The sequence below is a fragment of the Microcaecilia unicolor genome, chromosome 4 (genome assembly GCF_901765095.1).
Source record: "Microcaecilia unicolor chromosome 4, aMicUni1.1, whole genome shotgun sequence".
Taxonomy (NCBI): domain Eukaryota; kingdom Metazoa; phylum Chordata; class Amphibia; order Gymnophiona; family Siphonopidae; genus Microcaecilia; species Microcaecilia unicolor.
In genome coordinates this window covers 355,377,502-355,393,103 of record NC_044034.1, presented here as the reverse complement: position 1 = coordinate 355,393,103, position 15,602 = coordinate 355,377,502, and the positions used below count along the sequence as shown (strand labels likewise).

Sequence of the window (15,602 nt, the reverse complement as noted above, 5' to 3'; positions counted from 1 at the left end):
GACAGGGGGCTTTGACAAAAGCAAACCTCTCATGAAGCGAACAACTAAAGGCTGTCCTGAGATCGGCTTACCTTCCACTTGGTAATGGTATGCACTGATTGCACTAAGGTGAACCCTTACGGAGTTGGTCTTCAGACCAGACTCAGACAAGTGGAGAAGGTATTCAAGCAGGGTCTGTGTAGGACAAGAGCGAGGATCTAGGGCCTTGCTGTCACACCAGACGGCAAACCTCCTCCAATGAAAGAAGTAACTTCTCTTAGTGGAGTCTTTCCTGGAAGCAAGCAAGATGCGGGAGACACCCTCTGGCAGACCCAAAGAGGCAAAGTCTACGCCCTCAACATCCAGGCCGTGAGAGCCAGGGACTGGAGGTTGGGATGCAGAAGAGCCCCTTCGTCCTGCGTGATGAGGGTCGGAAAACACTCCAATCTCCACGGTTCTTCGGAGGATAACTCCAGAAGAAGAGGGAACCAGATCTGACGCGGCCAAAAGGGAGCAATCAGAATCATGGTGCCTCGGTCTTGCTTGAGTTTCAACAAAGTCTTCCCCACCAGAGGAATGGGAGGATAAGCATACAGCAGACCTTCCCCCCAATCCAGGAGGAAGGCGTCCGACGCCAGTCTGCCGTGGGCCTGAAGCCTGGAACAGAACTGAGGGACCTTGTGGTTCACTTGAGATGCGAAGAGATCCACCAGGGGGGTGCCCCACGCCTGGAAGATCTGTCGCACCACACGGGAATTGAGCGACCACTCGTGAGGTTGCATAATCCTGCTCAACCTGTCGGCCAGACTGTTGTTTACCGCCTGCCAGATATGTGGCTTGGAGCACCATGCCTTGACGGCGAGCCCAGAGCCACATGCTGACGGCTTCCTGACACAGGGGGCGAGATCCGGTGCCCCCCTGCTTGTTGACATAGTACATGGCAACCTGATTGTCTGTCTGAATTTGGATAATTTGGTGGGACAGCCGATCTCTGAAAGCCTTCAGAGCGTTCCAGATCGCTCGCAACTCCAGAAGATTGATCTGTAGATCGCTTTCTTGGAGGGACCACCTTCCTTGGGTGTGAAGCCCATCGACATGAGCTCCCCATCCCAGGAGAGACGCATCCGTGGTCAGCACTTTTTGAGGCTGAGGAATTTGGAAGGGACGTCCCAGAGTCAAATTGGAGCAAATCGTCCACCAATACAGGGATTCGAGAAAACTCGTGGACAGGTGGATCACGTCCTCTAGACCCCCGGCGGCCTGATACCACTGGGAGGCTAGGGTCCATTGAGCAGATCGCATGTGAAGGCGGGCCATGGGAGTCACATGAACTGTGGAAGCCATGTGGCCCAGCAATCTCAACATCTGCCGAGCTGTGATCTGCTGGGACGCTCGCACCCGCGAGACGAGGGACAACAAGTTGTTGGCCCTCGCCTCTGGGAGATAGGCGCGAGCCGTCCGAGAATCCAGCAGGGCTCCGATGAATTCGAGTTTCTGCACTGGGAGAAGATGGGACTTTGGGTAATTTATCACAAACCCCAGTAGCTCCAGGAGGCGAATAGTCATCTGCATGGACTGCAGGGCTCCTGCCTCGGATGTGTTCTTCACCAGCCAATCGTCGAGATATGGGAACACGTGCACCCCCAGCCTGCGAAGCGCCGCTGCTACCACAGCTAGGCACTTTGTGAACACCCTGGGCGCAGAGGCGAGCCCAAAGGGTAGCACACAGTACTGGAAGTGGCGTGCGCCCAGCTGAAATCGCAGATACTGTCTGTGAGCTGGCAGTATCGGGATGTGTGTGTAGGCATCCTTCAAGTCCAGAGAGCATAGCCAATCGTTTTGCTGAATCATGGGGAGAAGGGTGCCCAGGGAAAGCATCCTGAACTTTTCTTTTACGAGATATTTGTTCAGGGCCCTTAGGTCTAGGATGGGACGCATCCCCCCTGTTTTCTTTTCCACAAGGAAGTACCTGGAATAGAACCCCAGCCCTTCTTGCCCGGATGGCACGGGCTCGACCGCATTGGCGCTGAGAAGGGCGGAGAGTTCCTCTGCAAGTACCTGCTTGTGCTGGAAGCTGTAGGACTGAGCTCCCGGTGGACAATTTGGAGGTTGTGAGGCCAAATTGAGGGTGTATCCTTGCCGGACTATTTGGAGAACCCACTGATCGGAGGTTATGAGAGGCCACCTTTGGTGAAAAACTTTCAACCTCCCTCCGACAGGCAGGTCGCCCGGCACTGACACTTGGATGTCGGCTATGCTCTGCTGGAGCCAGTCAAAAGCTCGCCCCTTGCTTTTGCTGGGGAGCCGCGGGGCCTTGCTGATTCGCACGCTGCTGACGAGAGCGAGCGCGCTGGGGCTTAGCCTGGGCCGCAGGCTGTCGGGAAGGAGGATTGTACCTACGCTTGCCAGAAGTATAGGGAACAGTCTTCCTTCCCCCGAAAAATCGTCTACCTGTAGAGGTAGAAGCTGAAGGCTGCCGGCGGGCGAACTTGTCGAATGCGGTGTCCCGCTGGTGGAGAGACTCTACCACCTGCTCGACTTTTTCGCCAAAAATGTTATCCGCACGGCAAGGCGAGTCCGCAATCCGCTGCTGGATTCTATTCTCCAGGTCGGCGGCACGCAGCCATGAGAGCCTGCGCATCACCACACCTTGAGCAGCGGCCCTGGACGCAACATCAAAAGTGTCATAAACTCCTCTGGCCAGGAATTTTCTGCACGCCTTCAGCTGCCTGACCACCTCCTGAAAAGGCTTGGCTTGCTCAGGGGGAAGAGCATCAACCAAGCCCGCCAACTGCCGCACATTATTCCGCATGTGTATGCTCGTGTAGAGCTGGTAAGACTGGATCTTGGACACGAGCATAGAGGAATGGTAGGCCTTCCTCCCAAAGGAGTCTAAGGTTCTAGCGTCCTTGCCCGGGGGCGCCGAAGCATGTTCCCTAGAACTCTTAGCCTTCTTTAGGGCCAAATCCACAACTCCAGAGTCATGAGGCAACTGAGTGCGCATCAGCTCTGGGTCCCCATGGATCCGGTACTGGGACTCGATCTTCTTGGGAATGTGGGGATTAGTTAATGGCTTGGTCCAGTTCGCAAGCAATGTCTTCTTCAGGACATGGTGCAAGGGAACAGTGGACGCTTCCTTAGGTGGAGAAGGATAGTCCAGGAGCTCAAACATTTCAGCCCTGGGCTCGTCCTCCACAACCACCGGGAAGGGGATGGCCGTAGACATCTCCCGGACAAAGGAGGCAAAAGACAGACTCTCGGGAGGAGAAAGCTGTCTCTCAGGAGAGGGAGTGGGATCAGACGGAAGACCCTCAGACTCCTCGTCAGAGAAATATCTGGGATCTTCCTCTTCCTCCCACGAGGCCTCACCCTCGGTGTCAGACACAAGTTCACGGACCTGTGTCTGCAACCTCGCCCTGCTCGACTCCGTGGAACCCCGTCCACGAGGGGGCGTCGAGAGGTAGACTCCCTCGCCCGCATCGGCGAAGCTCCCTCCGCCGACGTAGTCGGGGAGCCTTCCTGGGAGGTGGCCGCGGTCGGTACCGCACGCGGGTACCGACGTCGGGGACCTCAACCTGGGCGATGGGCCAGCCGGCGCCACGCTCGACGGTACCGGTGGCGCAAGCACCGCCGGTACCGGAGGGGTAGGGCGCAACAGCTCTCCCAGAATCTCTGGGAGAACGGCCCGGGGGCTCTCGTTTAGAGCGGCTGCAGAGAAAGGCTGAGAGGTCGATGCAGGCGTCGACGTCAGTACCTGTTCCGGGCGTGGAGGCTGTTCCGGGCTGTCCAGAGCGGAGCGCATCGACACCTCCTGAACAGAGGGTGAGCGGTCCTCTCGGTGCCGATGCCTGCTGGGTGCCGAATCCCTCGGCGACCCAGAGCTCTCGGTGCCGACACGGGGAGGAGACCGGTGTCGATGCTTCTTCGATTTCTTCCGAAGCATGTCACCAGAGCTCCCCGGCACCGACGAGGAGGACGTCGAATCCATCCGTCGCTTCCTCGGGGCCGAGACTGAAGAAGGTCGATCTCGGGGGGGCTGTACCGCAGGAGCCCTCAGGGTAGGAGGAGACCCACCCGAGGGCTCACCGCCACCAGCGGGGGAATGGACAGCCCTCACCTGCACTCCACCCGATGCACCACCGTCCGACGACATCAGCAGACGAGGTCCTGGTACCACCGACGTCGATGCAGCTATCCGATGTCTCGGCGCCGATGCAGAGGCCCGATGCCTCGATGCACTCGATGCAGGGGCGGCCGAGGAAGATGGTCTGGACGCTGACGACGTCGATGCACTCGAAGATCCCGGTGCCGATGCCGACGAAGAGCCCGAGAACAACACGTTCCACTGGGCTAGTCTCGCTACCTGAGTCCGCCTTTGAAGCAGGGAACACAGACTGCAGTTCTGAGGGCGGTGCTCGGCCCCCAGACACTGAAGACACGACGAGTGTCGATCAGTGAGCGAGATAACCCGGGCGCACTGGGTGCACTTCTTGAAGCCGCTGGAAGGCTTCGATGTCATGGGCGGAAAAATCACGCCGGCGAAATCAAAAGCCGAAATGGCGAAATTTGGAGCACCAAATTTAGAGGGAGAAAAAATCTCGACCGAGGCCGAAAAGAGGCCTACCCGACGACGAAAGAAAACTTACCGGGGCAAAAAAGCTGGAAGTACGGGGAGGATTTACACGAAACCCGGCGGGGGGTTTCCGGAGCACTTCCCGACTAGGACAAAGCTTTCCCGAAGGAAAAAACACGTTCAAAACAAATTGGACGCGCGAGGTCGACTTTCCGGGGCTCGACACGGCGAAAACACGACCGTACCGAGTGCGGACAAAAGAAGACTGGCCGGCTCGAGCCGGTTTCGGGCGGGAAGACGGCCGCGCATGCGCGGTGCGCGCGGGCGCGCGAGGGCTAGCAAAGGACTTTGCTAGTGAAGTTTCCGATTGGAGGGGCTGCCGTGGACGTCACCCCATCAGTGAGAACAAGCAGCCTGCTTGTCCTCGGAGAATGGAGGTTTATGCTGCATACTGGACTTTAGGGCAAAAAAAAAAAAAAGCGTTGGTACAATAAGATGCAATCTTTGAAGTGTGGTAGTATGAATTTAACTAAATCAGTGCTTAACCACAGAAGCCAAGTCATCCAGTTCCAACCCCCCCCCTCAAAAAAAAAAAAAAACACAAAAATTTTGGTACCTAGGATTTCATCCCCGACCTGGCCACTGCTTCAAAGAAACATGCGCTGTTCCACCCTTGCATGTGCAGCTCTCATTTTTAAGACATGCAATGCTGAATTTTCTTGCATTAGCCTCAAGTCTTGAGACCAACACCAGAGTTATGCACTACACAGTTTAATTATGGAATCTCACAGAGAAGGAAACAGTCCATCTTTTCCTAAAACAAGCTACTTATTCCTCTGACCCCATTTCCACCCAGAAACTCCGTTCTAGCTCCTCTTCTGTCATACCCTCCATCTGCCACATCCTCAATCACTTGCCATGGAAACTATCCCCTCTTCCTTCAAACAAGCTATGATTATACCACTTATCAAAAAACCTTCACTGAACCTCATCAACTCTGCTACTGTCCCATCTCCCTCTTTCATATTCAAACTGCTCAAATGTACCACTACATTTGTGGTCTTCGTACATATGGGTACCAATAACACAGGAAAATGTGGGGAGATAGGTAGAAAGCTCAAATCCAGAACCTCCAGGTTAGCATTTTCAGAAGTGTTCCCCGTTCCACATGCAGGACCCAAGACACAAGCTGAGCTCCAAAGTCTCAATGCGTGGATGAGCGATGGTGCAGGGAGGAGGAGATTTGTTAGGAACTGAGCAACATTCTGGGGAAGGGGGAGCCTATTCCTGAAAGATGAGTTCTACCTTAACCCGGGTGGAACCAGGCTACTAGTATCAACATTTTTAAAGGAAAGAGCAGCTTTTAAACTACAAACTGGGGGAAGGCTGACAGTTGTTTAAAAGTGCATGGTTCAGAACAAGGTTTCTTTATAAGATATCACAAAAACAGGGAAGATAAGAGTATCCCGATAGAGAAGTTGCAATAGAAATCAGTAGACTAGATTGCAAATCATCTCTGCCAACTGCTGAGCAAGTTGTAGTTAGGAACAACATTGCTTGAAATGTCTATATGCAAATACCAGAAGCCTAAGAAATAAGAGGGGAGAATATATTGCACTAAATGAAAAGAGATAATAGGCATCTCTGAGATATGGTGGAAGGAAGATAACCAATGGGACACTGTCATACCAGGGTACAAATTATATCGTACTGATAGGGTGGATTGAATTGGTGGAGGGGTAGCATTATATATTAAGGAGGGCCTTGAATTGAACAGACAAAACTCTGCAGGACACAACACATCTTGGAATCGACAAATGCTGAAGTGTTATCAGATGGGACAGGAGTGGCCTAGTGGTTAGTGTGGTGGACTTTGGTCCTGGGGAACTGGGTTCGATTCCCACTGCAGGCACAGGCAGCTCCTTGTGACTCTGGGCAAGTCACTTAACCCTCCATTGCCCCAGGTACAAATAAGTACCTGTATATAATATGTAAGCCACATTGAACCTGCTATGAGTGGGAAAGTGCGGGGTACAAATGTAACAAAAATAAAATAAAATAAAAAATTAGGGAGGCTAACAAACCAGGGAACACAATAATTTCAATTACCCTGATATTAACCGGGTAAATGTTACATTAGTGAATGCTAGGGAAGTAACATTTCTTGATGAAATCAAAGACTGCTTTAACAAGAGGGGGGAATAGTTCTAGACTTAAACCTTAGTGGAGTGCATGATCTAGTGTAGGAGGTAATGTTGCTGGGGCCACATGATAACACTGACCATAACATGACCAGATTTAATATAATCTCTGGAGTAATACAATATGTCAGCATTTAACTTTCAAAAAGGAGACTATGATAAAATGAGAATAGTAAAAAAAAAAAAAAAAAAAACGGAACCCCCCTCCCCCCGAACTTAGAAGCACAGCTGAAGAAGTCAAAAATTTACATCAGGCATGGATGCTATTCAAACACTACCCTGGAAGCCCAAACAAGAAATATTACATGTATTAAAAAAAAGGAGGAAGGAAGGCCAAACGACAGCTGGCACGGTTAAAAAGTGAGGTAAAGGAAGCTATTGGAGCCAAAAGAAAATACTTCAGAAAATGGATCAGACTGAAAAAAAAAGAAAAAAAGAAAAAGAGTATGAGGAATGACTAGTGAAACGCAACGCGCTGATAAGAAAGGCAAAGAGACTTTGAAGATTTGAAGGCGTTGAAGTAAAACACAGAGTGAAAACTTTTTTAGGTATATTAGAAACAAAAAGCAAATAAAAATTGATGACGGACTCAATCATTGGCTTTCTGTTATATATGTTATAATGTTGATATGTTATTTAGCCCAGATGTGGAATGTATTTTATTTTGATTGTCATCAATAAAAATGTTGAAAACTAAAATCAATTGGACTGCTAGATGACCAAGGGTAAAAGGGGCACTTAGGGAACATAAGGCAATAGAGAGATTAAGTTCTTTGCTTTGGTTTTCATGGAGGCAAATGTGGAAGAGATACCAGTGCCAGAAATGGTATTCAATGCTAGTCAGAGAAACAAATCTCTGTAAACTTGGGAGATGTAATGGGACGATTTGACAAACTGAAGAGTAGCAAATTGCCTGGACCAGATGGCATACATCCCAGAGTACTGACAGAATTGAAAAATGAACTTGCAGAAGGTAAAATTAGTTCTTACCTGATAATTTTCTTTCCATTAGTCCCAATTGGGTGAGAACGACGTTGAGATCCCATGACACTGGTGGAGGTTTGACAGGGGGCTTTGACAAAAGCAAACCTCTCATGAAGCGAACTAAAGGCTGTCCAGAGATAGGCTTACCCTCTACACGACGATAAGCACTAATTGCACTAAGGTGAACTCTTACAGAGTTGGTCTTGAGACCAGACTCTGATAAGTATAGAAGGTATTCAAGCAGGGACCGTGTAGGACAAGAAAAAGGATCTAGGGCCTTGCTGTCACACCAGACGACAAATCTCCTCCATTTGAAACAATAACACTTTTTCGTAGAATCTTTCCTGGAAGCAAGCAAGACTCGGGAGACACGCAGAGACCCAAGGGGGCAACATCTAAGCTCTCAACATCCAGGCCATGAGAGCCAGAGACTGGAGGTTGGGATGTAGAAGCGACTCCTCGTTCTGGGTGATGAGGGTCGGCAAACACTCCAATCTCCACGGTTCTTTGGAGGACAACGCCAGAAGAGGAGGAAACCAGATCTGATGAGGCCAGAAGGGAGCAAACAGATCACTGTTCCGCGGTCTTGCTTGAGTTTCAGCAAAGTCTTCCCTACTAGAGGTATGGGAAGATATACATACAGAAGGCCTGTCCCCCAATGCAGGAGAAAGGCATCTGATGCTAGTCTGTCGTGTACCTGAAGTCTGGAACAGAACTGAGGGACTTTGTGATTGATCTGAGTGGCAAAAAGATCCACTGAGGGGGTGCCCCACGCTCGGAAGATTTTGTGGACAACGCCCATGTTGAGCGACCACTCGTGAGGTTGCATGATGCTGCTCAAGCTGTCGGCCAGACTGTTGTTTACGCCTGCCAGATACATGGCTTGGAGAAACATGCCGTGATGGCGCGCCCAAAGCCACATCTGGACGGCTTCCTGACAGAGGGCGAGATCTGGTGCCCCCTGCTTGTTGGTGTAATACATAGCAACCTGATTGTCTGAATCAGAATGATTTGGTTGGACAGCCGATCTCTGAAAGCCTTGAGATCGCTCGTAGTTCCAGGAGGTTGATCTGAAGACCCTTTTCCTGAAAGGACCAAGCTCCTTGAGTGTGAAGTCCCTCTACATGAGCTCCCCACCCCAGGAGGGATGCATCTGTCGTCAGCACTTTTTGTGGCTGAGGAATTTGGAATGGACGTCCCAAGGTCAAATTGGATCGAATGGTCCACCACTGAAGGGAACTGCAAAGGTCGGTGGAGAGATGGATTACATCCTCTAGATCCCCTGTGGCCTAGCACCACTGGGAAGCTAGGGTCCATTGAGCTGATCTCATATGTAGGCGTGCCATGGGAATTACATGAACTGTGGAGGCCATGAGGCATATTTTCAAAGCACAGCCTTCCAAAGTTCCATAGGTTTCTATGGAACTTTGGAAGGGTAAGTGCTTTGAAAATATGCCTCCATGTGTCCTAAGAGTCTCAACATCTGCTGAGCTGTGATCTGTTGAGACGGTTGAGCCATGGACACGAGGGCCAGTAGATTGTCTGCCCTTGCCTGGGGAAGATAAGCTCGAGACGTCTGTGTGTCCAACAGAGCTCCAATGAACTCCAATTTTTGAACCGGGACAAGATGGGACTTGGGATAATTGATCACGAACCCCAGTAGCTCTAGCACCAGAATAGTCATCCACATGGACTTTAGAGCGCCTGCCTCCGAGGTGCTCTTCACCAGGCAATCGAAGAGAGAAGGGAACACATGCACTCCCAGTCTGCGTAGCGATGCTGCGACAACTGCCAGGCACTTTGAGAAAACCCTGGGCGCAGACGCGAGACCAAAAGGCAGTACACAGTACTGAAAATGCCGAGTTCCCAACCGAAATCGAAGAGCTGGGTGTTATCGAGATGTGGGTATAGGCATCCTTCAAGTCCAGAGAGCATAGCCAATCATTTTCCTGAATCATAGGAAGAAGGGTGTCGAGGGAAACCATCCTGAAGTTTTCTCGGACTAGGAATTTGTTCAGGGCCCTTAGGTCTAGGATGGGACGCATCCCCCGTTTTCTTTTGCACGAGGAAGTACCTGGAATAGAATCCCAGCCCTTCTTCCCCTGGTGCAACAGGTTCGACCGCACTGGCTTTTAGAAGGGCGGAGAGTTCCTCTACAAGTAACTGCTTGTGCTTGGAGCTGTATGAGCGAGCTCCCAGTGAGCAATTCGGAGGTTTGGATTCCAGATTGAGGGTGTATCCTGACCAGACTATTTGAAGAACCCACCAGAGGTTATGAGAGGCCAGCTTTGGTGAAAAAATATCAACCTCACCCCGACCGGCAAGTCGTCTGGCACGGACACTTCCTTCTGAGGCTATGCTGCACTGGAGCCAGTCAAAAGCCCGTTCCTTGCTTTTGCTGGGGAGCCGCAGGGACCTTAGGTGCACACCGTTGACGGGAACGAACGCGCTGGGACTGAGCCTGGACAGGCTGCCAAGAAGCAGGAGTGTACCTATGCCTATTATAGGAATAGGGAGCACTCCTCTTCTCTCCAAAAAAACCTCCTAGATGAGGAGGTGGTAGCAGAAGACGCCCGGCGGGAGAGAGAATCCATAGCATCATGGTGCTTCTTGATCTGATCGATCATATTCTCTACTTTTTCTCCAAAAAGGTTATCCCCCCCGGCAAGGAACATCTGCCATTCGCTGCTGGGTCTTATGATCCAGGTCAGAGACGCGCAGCCATGAGAGTCTGCGCATCACTATACCTTGAGCAGCTACTTGGGATGCCACATCAAAAGTGTTGTAAGTACCCCTGGCCAGGAATTTGACACACCTTCTGCTGCCTGACCACCTGGTGAAAAAGTTCAGCGAGTTGCGGAGGAAGCGCTTCGACCAAACTGGACAGTTGCCTTACTGAGTTCCGCAAGTGGATGTTCATGTAGAGCTGGTATGTTTGAATCTTGAATGCGAGCATTGCGGCCTGATACATCTTTCTCCCAAAAGAATCCAAGGTCCTAGACTCTCTGCCTGGCGGCACCGAGGCATAGTCCCTAGTACTCTTGGCTCTCCTGAGAGCAGAATCCACCAACATGGAATCGTGAGGTAGCTGAGACTTCACCATTACTGGCTCTCCATGGACTCTGCACTGGGACTCAGCTTTTCTGGGGACCACTGGATTAGAGAAAGGGAACGACCAGTTTCGCATAAGAACTTCCCTGAGTGTGTTATGCAAGGGAGCCGTTGCAACCTCTGTAGGTGGAGAAGGATAATCCAAGACCTCGAGCATCTCGGCCCTGGGCTCATCCACAACCTCCATAGGGAAGGGAATATCCTTAGACACTGCCTAAACAAAGGAGGAAAAAAAGACTCTCAGGCAGAGACATCCTTCTTTCAATTGGCAAAGTAGGATCAGAGGGGACCCCATAGGACTCTTCTTCAGAAAAGTATCTGGGATCTTCCTCTTCCTTCCACGAGCGCTCATCATCAGTATCGGACAAAATCTCTCTAAGAGCAGCCCGAACCCGAGCCTGTCTCGACGTCGAGGAACGACGACCTTGAGGGGGATGTCGACCCGGATGGCAGAGGAAGGGGACCTCACCACAGGCGAAGGACCAGATGCTGCTTCAACAGTCGGTGCAGAAGGCGCAAGCACCCCTGGCACCAAAGTAGACTGGCGCAGCAATCCCTCCAGAAGCTCTGGAAGAAGGGCCCTGATGCGCTCGTTGAGAGCCTCCATCGGAAAAGGCTGGGGGGGGCCGGTGCAGGAGTCGGTAACAGAATCTGAGGGGGATCGACAGCCGGTACCAGGCTGCCAGAAGACAGACGCATCGGCACCTCCTCTGTAGAGGGTGAGCGGTCCTCTCGGCGCTGACACTTCTCCGGTGCTGAATCCCTCGGTTCCCTGGAGCTCTCGGTACCGCGCATAGGAGATCGATGACGGTGCTTCTTAGCCTTCGCTCGACGGCTGTCATTGAGACTCCTCGGTACCGAAGAGGAGGATGTGGAATCCTCACGCCTCCTTGGGGCCGGGTCTGACGAAGGTCGGTCCCGGGGGGCCTGCATAGCAGTAGGACTCGAGACAGGTGGAGACCCACTCGATGCCTCGCTGCTCCAAGCGCTATGTGGTCATTCGGCAGCCATTACCTGTGCTCTTGAAGTCGATGCTTCCCTCGACATTGACGCTGCAGACCTCTGTACCGATGCCAAAGGACCGGACCAATCAGCAAAAGGTTTTTCCCGTTGAGCCTCCCGAGACACTTGGGTCCGTTTTTTCATTAAAGGACACAGCCTACAAGCAGCTGGAAGATGATCGGGCCCAAGGCACTGGAGAAACGACTGGGGGTCGGTACCAGAGATGGTCCGGCTGCACAGAGTACAACGCTTGAAACCGCTGGGTGTCCTCGATGACATGGACGGAAAAACGGCGGCTGCGAAATTAAAAGACTCGTTGATGCCAGTAAAAAGGTACAAGAAGGAAAACAAAACCCGGCCGAGAAGCCTAAAAGCCAGCCGCGGCGAAAAAGGAAACAAACTTTAGTGAGAAAAACTAAGGAAAATAAAGGGAAAATAAACTTTAATTTTTTTATTTTGTCGAAACAAAAAACGAGAAGAAAAAGAAGAACAAGGAAGCGGTAACACGCAAAAAGTCTCCTGGGCCAAAAGGAACATAGCTGAATACCGTGTCACCTCAGATGCGGATGAAAACAAACTGAGGATGACATGCTCGCGCTGCGGACGTGAAGCCGTTCGCGTGATGGAGCGTTCTCGAAGGTTTTTTTTGCATTACTTGCAAAGTTTTGCCGGTTTCCTGGGCCGCCGCAGACGTCGACCAACATTTGAGAAGAAGCCTGCTTGTTCTCTGAGAAAAGGGAGAAACTCCCTTATATGGTAGAGAAGCCCACCAGATCTCCAGCCCCCATGCTGGGGCGGGGGGCACTGCGCCCTGCCTAGTGCATCCTGGGATGCGCTGGGCAGAGCATCGCATTGCATTTGAAGGGAGGGGAGGGAGTGCTACTCTCCAAAGCAGAGGTACTGGGGGGGGGGGGGGGGGGGGTGCTTATCTTAGCAGCCCACTTGAGCCACCAGAGATTTTTTGGGGGCATGGGGAGTTTAGGGAGGCTGGATATCCTGTGCCCTCGTCTCGGGAGGGGGGAAGACAACTGGGCCACCATGGAAAACTGGCATGTGGGGGGATTTTTTTTTTTTTTTTGGGGGGGGGGGGGGGGGGGGGCCTGCAAGAATGCAAATGCATGCTGGTCAGAGCTCCCTATTCCTCCCCAATGCTTCACAAACCCTACCGCTAGCTCTGAGCTGATGTAGGGTTTGCTGCAGGAATAGCGCCAATGTTTGGCACTCTGCCCACTCAGCATTGGGGAGGAATAGGTAAAGCAAATTTTGGTCCAAACCCCAGGAGCACGCCAGCCTAAGAATTCAATATCAAGAGAAGCAGTTTTTAGACTGAATTCCAGGGGGTTGCAGCATGCTGCACCAAATAAAAATTACACCATCCACTGGAGGTAAAGAAATATTAGAGAATTCCAGGTTACACCAGCCCTTAAACTGGACTACTCCAGTGACATCACCAGTGTATCTACCTCCACCTGTTGGTAGGGGGGGACTCAACCCACTGGCCTGGAATTGCCTAGCAGGATAAGGAAGGGCCTGATGCATTAAGCTCTCTTTTCTCATAGACACAAAATGGAAAAATATATACATATAATCTCTAGTCTAGAGGGTGGTGGAGGCGGGTAGACACTGTCTGGGTTTTCATTGGTTGGCTCCTACATTTTTAGGAAACTTCAACGATCAAAGAAAATGTCAAGGCCTGCACTAACCCTAACATTTAAGAACACCACAATAATTTTCATTGGTGCCTTTCCACAATAGTAGGAAGCCTGGTTCCGCAAGCAGGGTAACTGTCTACTTAAACTTGGTTTCTCATATTTTCTTTATCACTGTCAGATATAGTCACAAATTTTGATCTATAAAACTAGACTTAAAAATTTGAAGAGTCTAGTCACCTTCTTTCGTAATTTTCCTCTAATATGACATAACCTCTTTACACCATCAAAACACATTGCTTCCAATCGGCCATTCCCCAGCATCTTGATCACCTGGGCATACTCTGCAGGAAAAGAAAAACAGAGCAAAAACACTGGCTAAATATCTATTTCAATGTTACATTATACATCATCCAACAGAGTATTTAATTTCCCAAAATAGGGCATATTGATTAGAAAATATACTATTGAAGAACGTAACATTTCGGAAACATTTCTATTGTACGTATAGGTGGTGCTCTACACTGGTGGGTTCTCTGGGATGGCTCTGCTGCTTTTCTCAACAAAATTTTTTAAACAAAAACTATTTCCCTGAACAGCAGGGAAATAAAGTAAAGCTAGGAAGCTTAGACACTCTAAAATATACACTGAGGATCTAAGTGCAGCCTAGCTCTGCAGGGTGCTCCTGGAGAGCTCTTAACAGAAGCAGGGGGAGGGAGGGAAGATGGGGACCAACACCCCAACAGGCCAGGTCTCTGTGGAGACTCAGCATCCTTGGGTGCTAGCTGGAGGCTGCTGAGAATGAGCTCCACTTTTGACTGGCCATGACTAATACCAAGGATTGGAGTGTGGCCACTAAGCTCGACCACAGAAATAAGAAGTAGCCTGTGAACTGGGGAGCCAGGGCTAGGACCAGCACTAGCCTGAAAAACCCTTACAATCTGCTGGAGGTAGAGAAATACTTGAGTTACAGAAGGCACCAGCCCATATCTCAGTGGTGTCACTGGAAAACTTTGTTCACCTCCTTATGTTGGCAAGAAGGGCACACAATCCCACTTGTTCAAACTGTTGTGGCTTGGACAATAAAGCTACCTTGTTTGCTCCAGCAGTGGGAGAGAGGAGACAATAACTTAACAGTGCTCAGTAGTTGTGAACCACTACAGCAACAAAAGCTTCCTTTCCACCCAGGGCTTAAATGTGCCACCTCCACAGCACACCCAGCCATTGAGTTAGTTCTTATGTACTGCTAACAGTGTCTCAACCACAGGGCCATGCCCATTACTACTGCAGTTTAAGTAAAACAAAATTCTCACCTTGTCCATCTTCCTTAAATACTAGCTCTCTCTTTTCCGACTCGTTTTCATTCTTACCACGTCGTCTGTTTTTACCTCCCTTACCTAGACAGATGAAAAAAGAAAAAGTCAAGGTCTTCATGTGCTATAAAATCTGTACAAGAGAGAAAAGATTACAATTTGAATCCAACATCACAATAAAATTGACCAACATAAGACGACACACCAAGTCTCACAAACTTGTCAAAGAGCTACCAACACTTTATGAAGCTGAAAATTTATTTCACGCAAGTCAGAAAAGGTGACTTTAAAACAAAATGCAGTAGAACTCTTCAAAGCCACTGCAACAATTGTTTACTAGAATACTACTTTACTAACTGCAGCAGGAAACAATCACAAGCCATACAAATGCATTCTGATCTTTCTTACAAAGGCTTGGTTTTAAGAGCCTAATACAGTTTAAAGCTCCTAAAGCAACTTGCAGGGTGTAAACAGCTTTGAAAAACTTTTGCAAAACTTCCAGTCAGCATTTTTAAGAGGCTGGATGAAAGATTTCTTTATATTTCTTCCTTTTTAAGTTTATTTTTTGTTGCTCTACTCTTCTCCTGCACTTGTATCCCTTTTCAATTAATTCCAGCTTATAGTAATAAAACTTTTTTACTATACCATCGACCACATTGCTCAGGATAGTTTGCAATTCATGAACAAAATCTATTCAGACTAACAAAGGAAATAATTGTGATCTAAATTCATAAAAGATATTTCTGAAATAACCAGGATTTTAACAGCTTCCGATGGCTGTAGGTCAGCT

General features: G+C 50.0%; 1 protein-coding gene across 1 annotated transcript in view; it reads right to left on the bottom strand.

Annotated features, from left to right (window-relative positions):
- EIF1AX (eukaryotic translation initiation factor 1A X-linked) overlaps positions 1–15,602 on the bottom strand; it is a 35,193-nt gene that overhangs the window by 11,057 nt on the left and 8,534 nt on the right. The window contains exons 2-3 of the mRNA XM_030202263.1: positions 14,813–14,896; positions 13,740–13,843 (exon numbers count right to left, since the gene is read on the bottom strand). Of these exons, the coding sequence (XP_030058123.1) occupies positions 13,740–13,843; positions 14,813–14,896 (188 nt within the window). The remainder of the gene's footprint in view (positions 1–13,739; positions 13,844–14,812; positions 14,897–15,602) is intronic.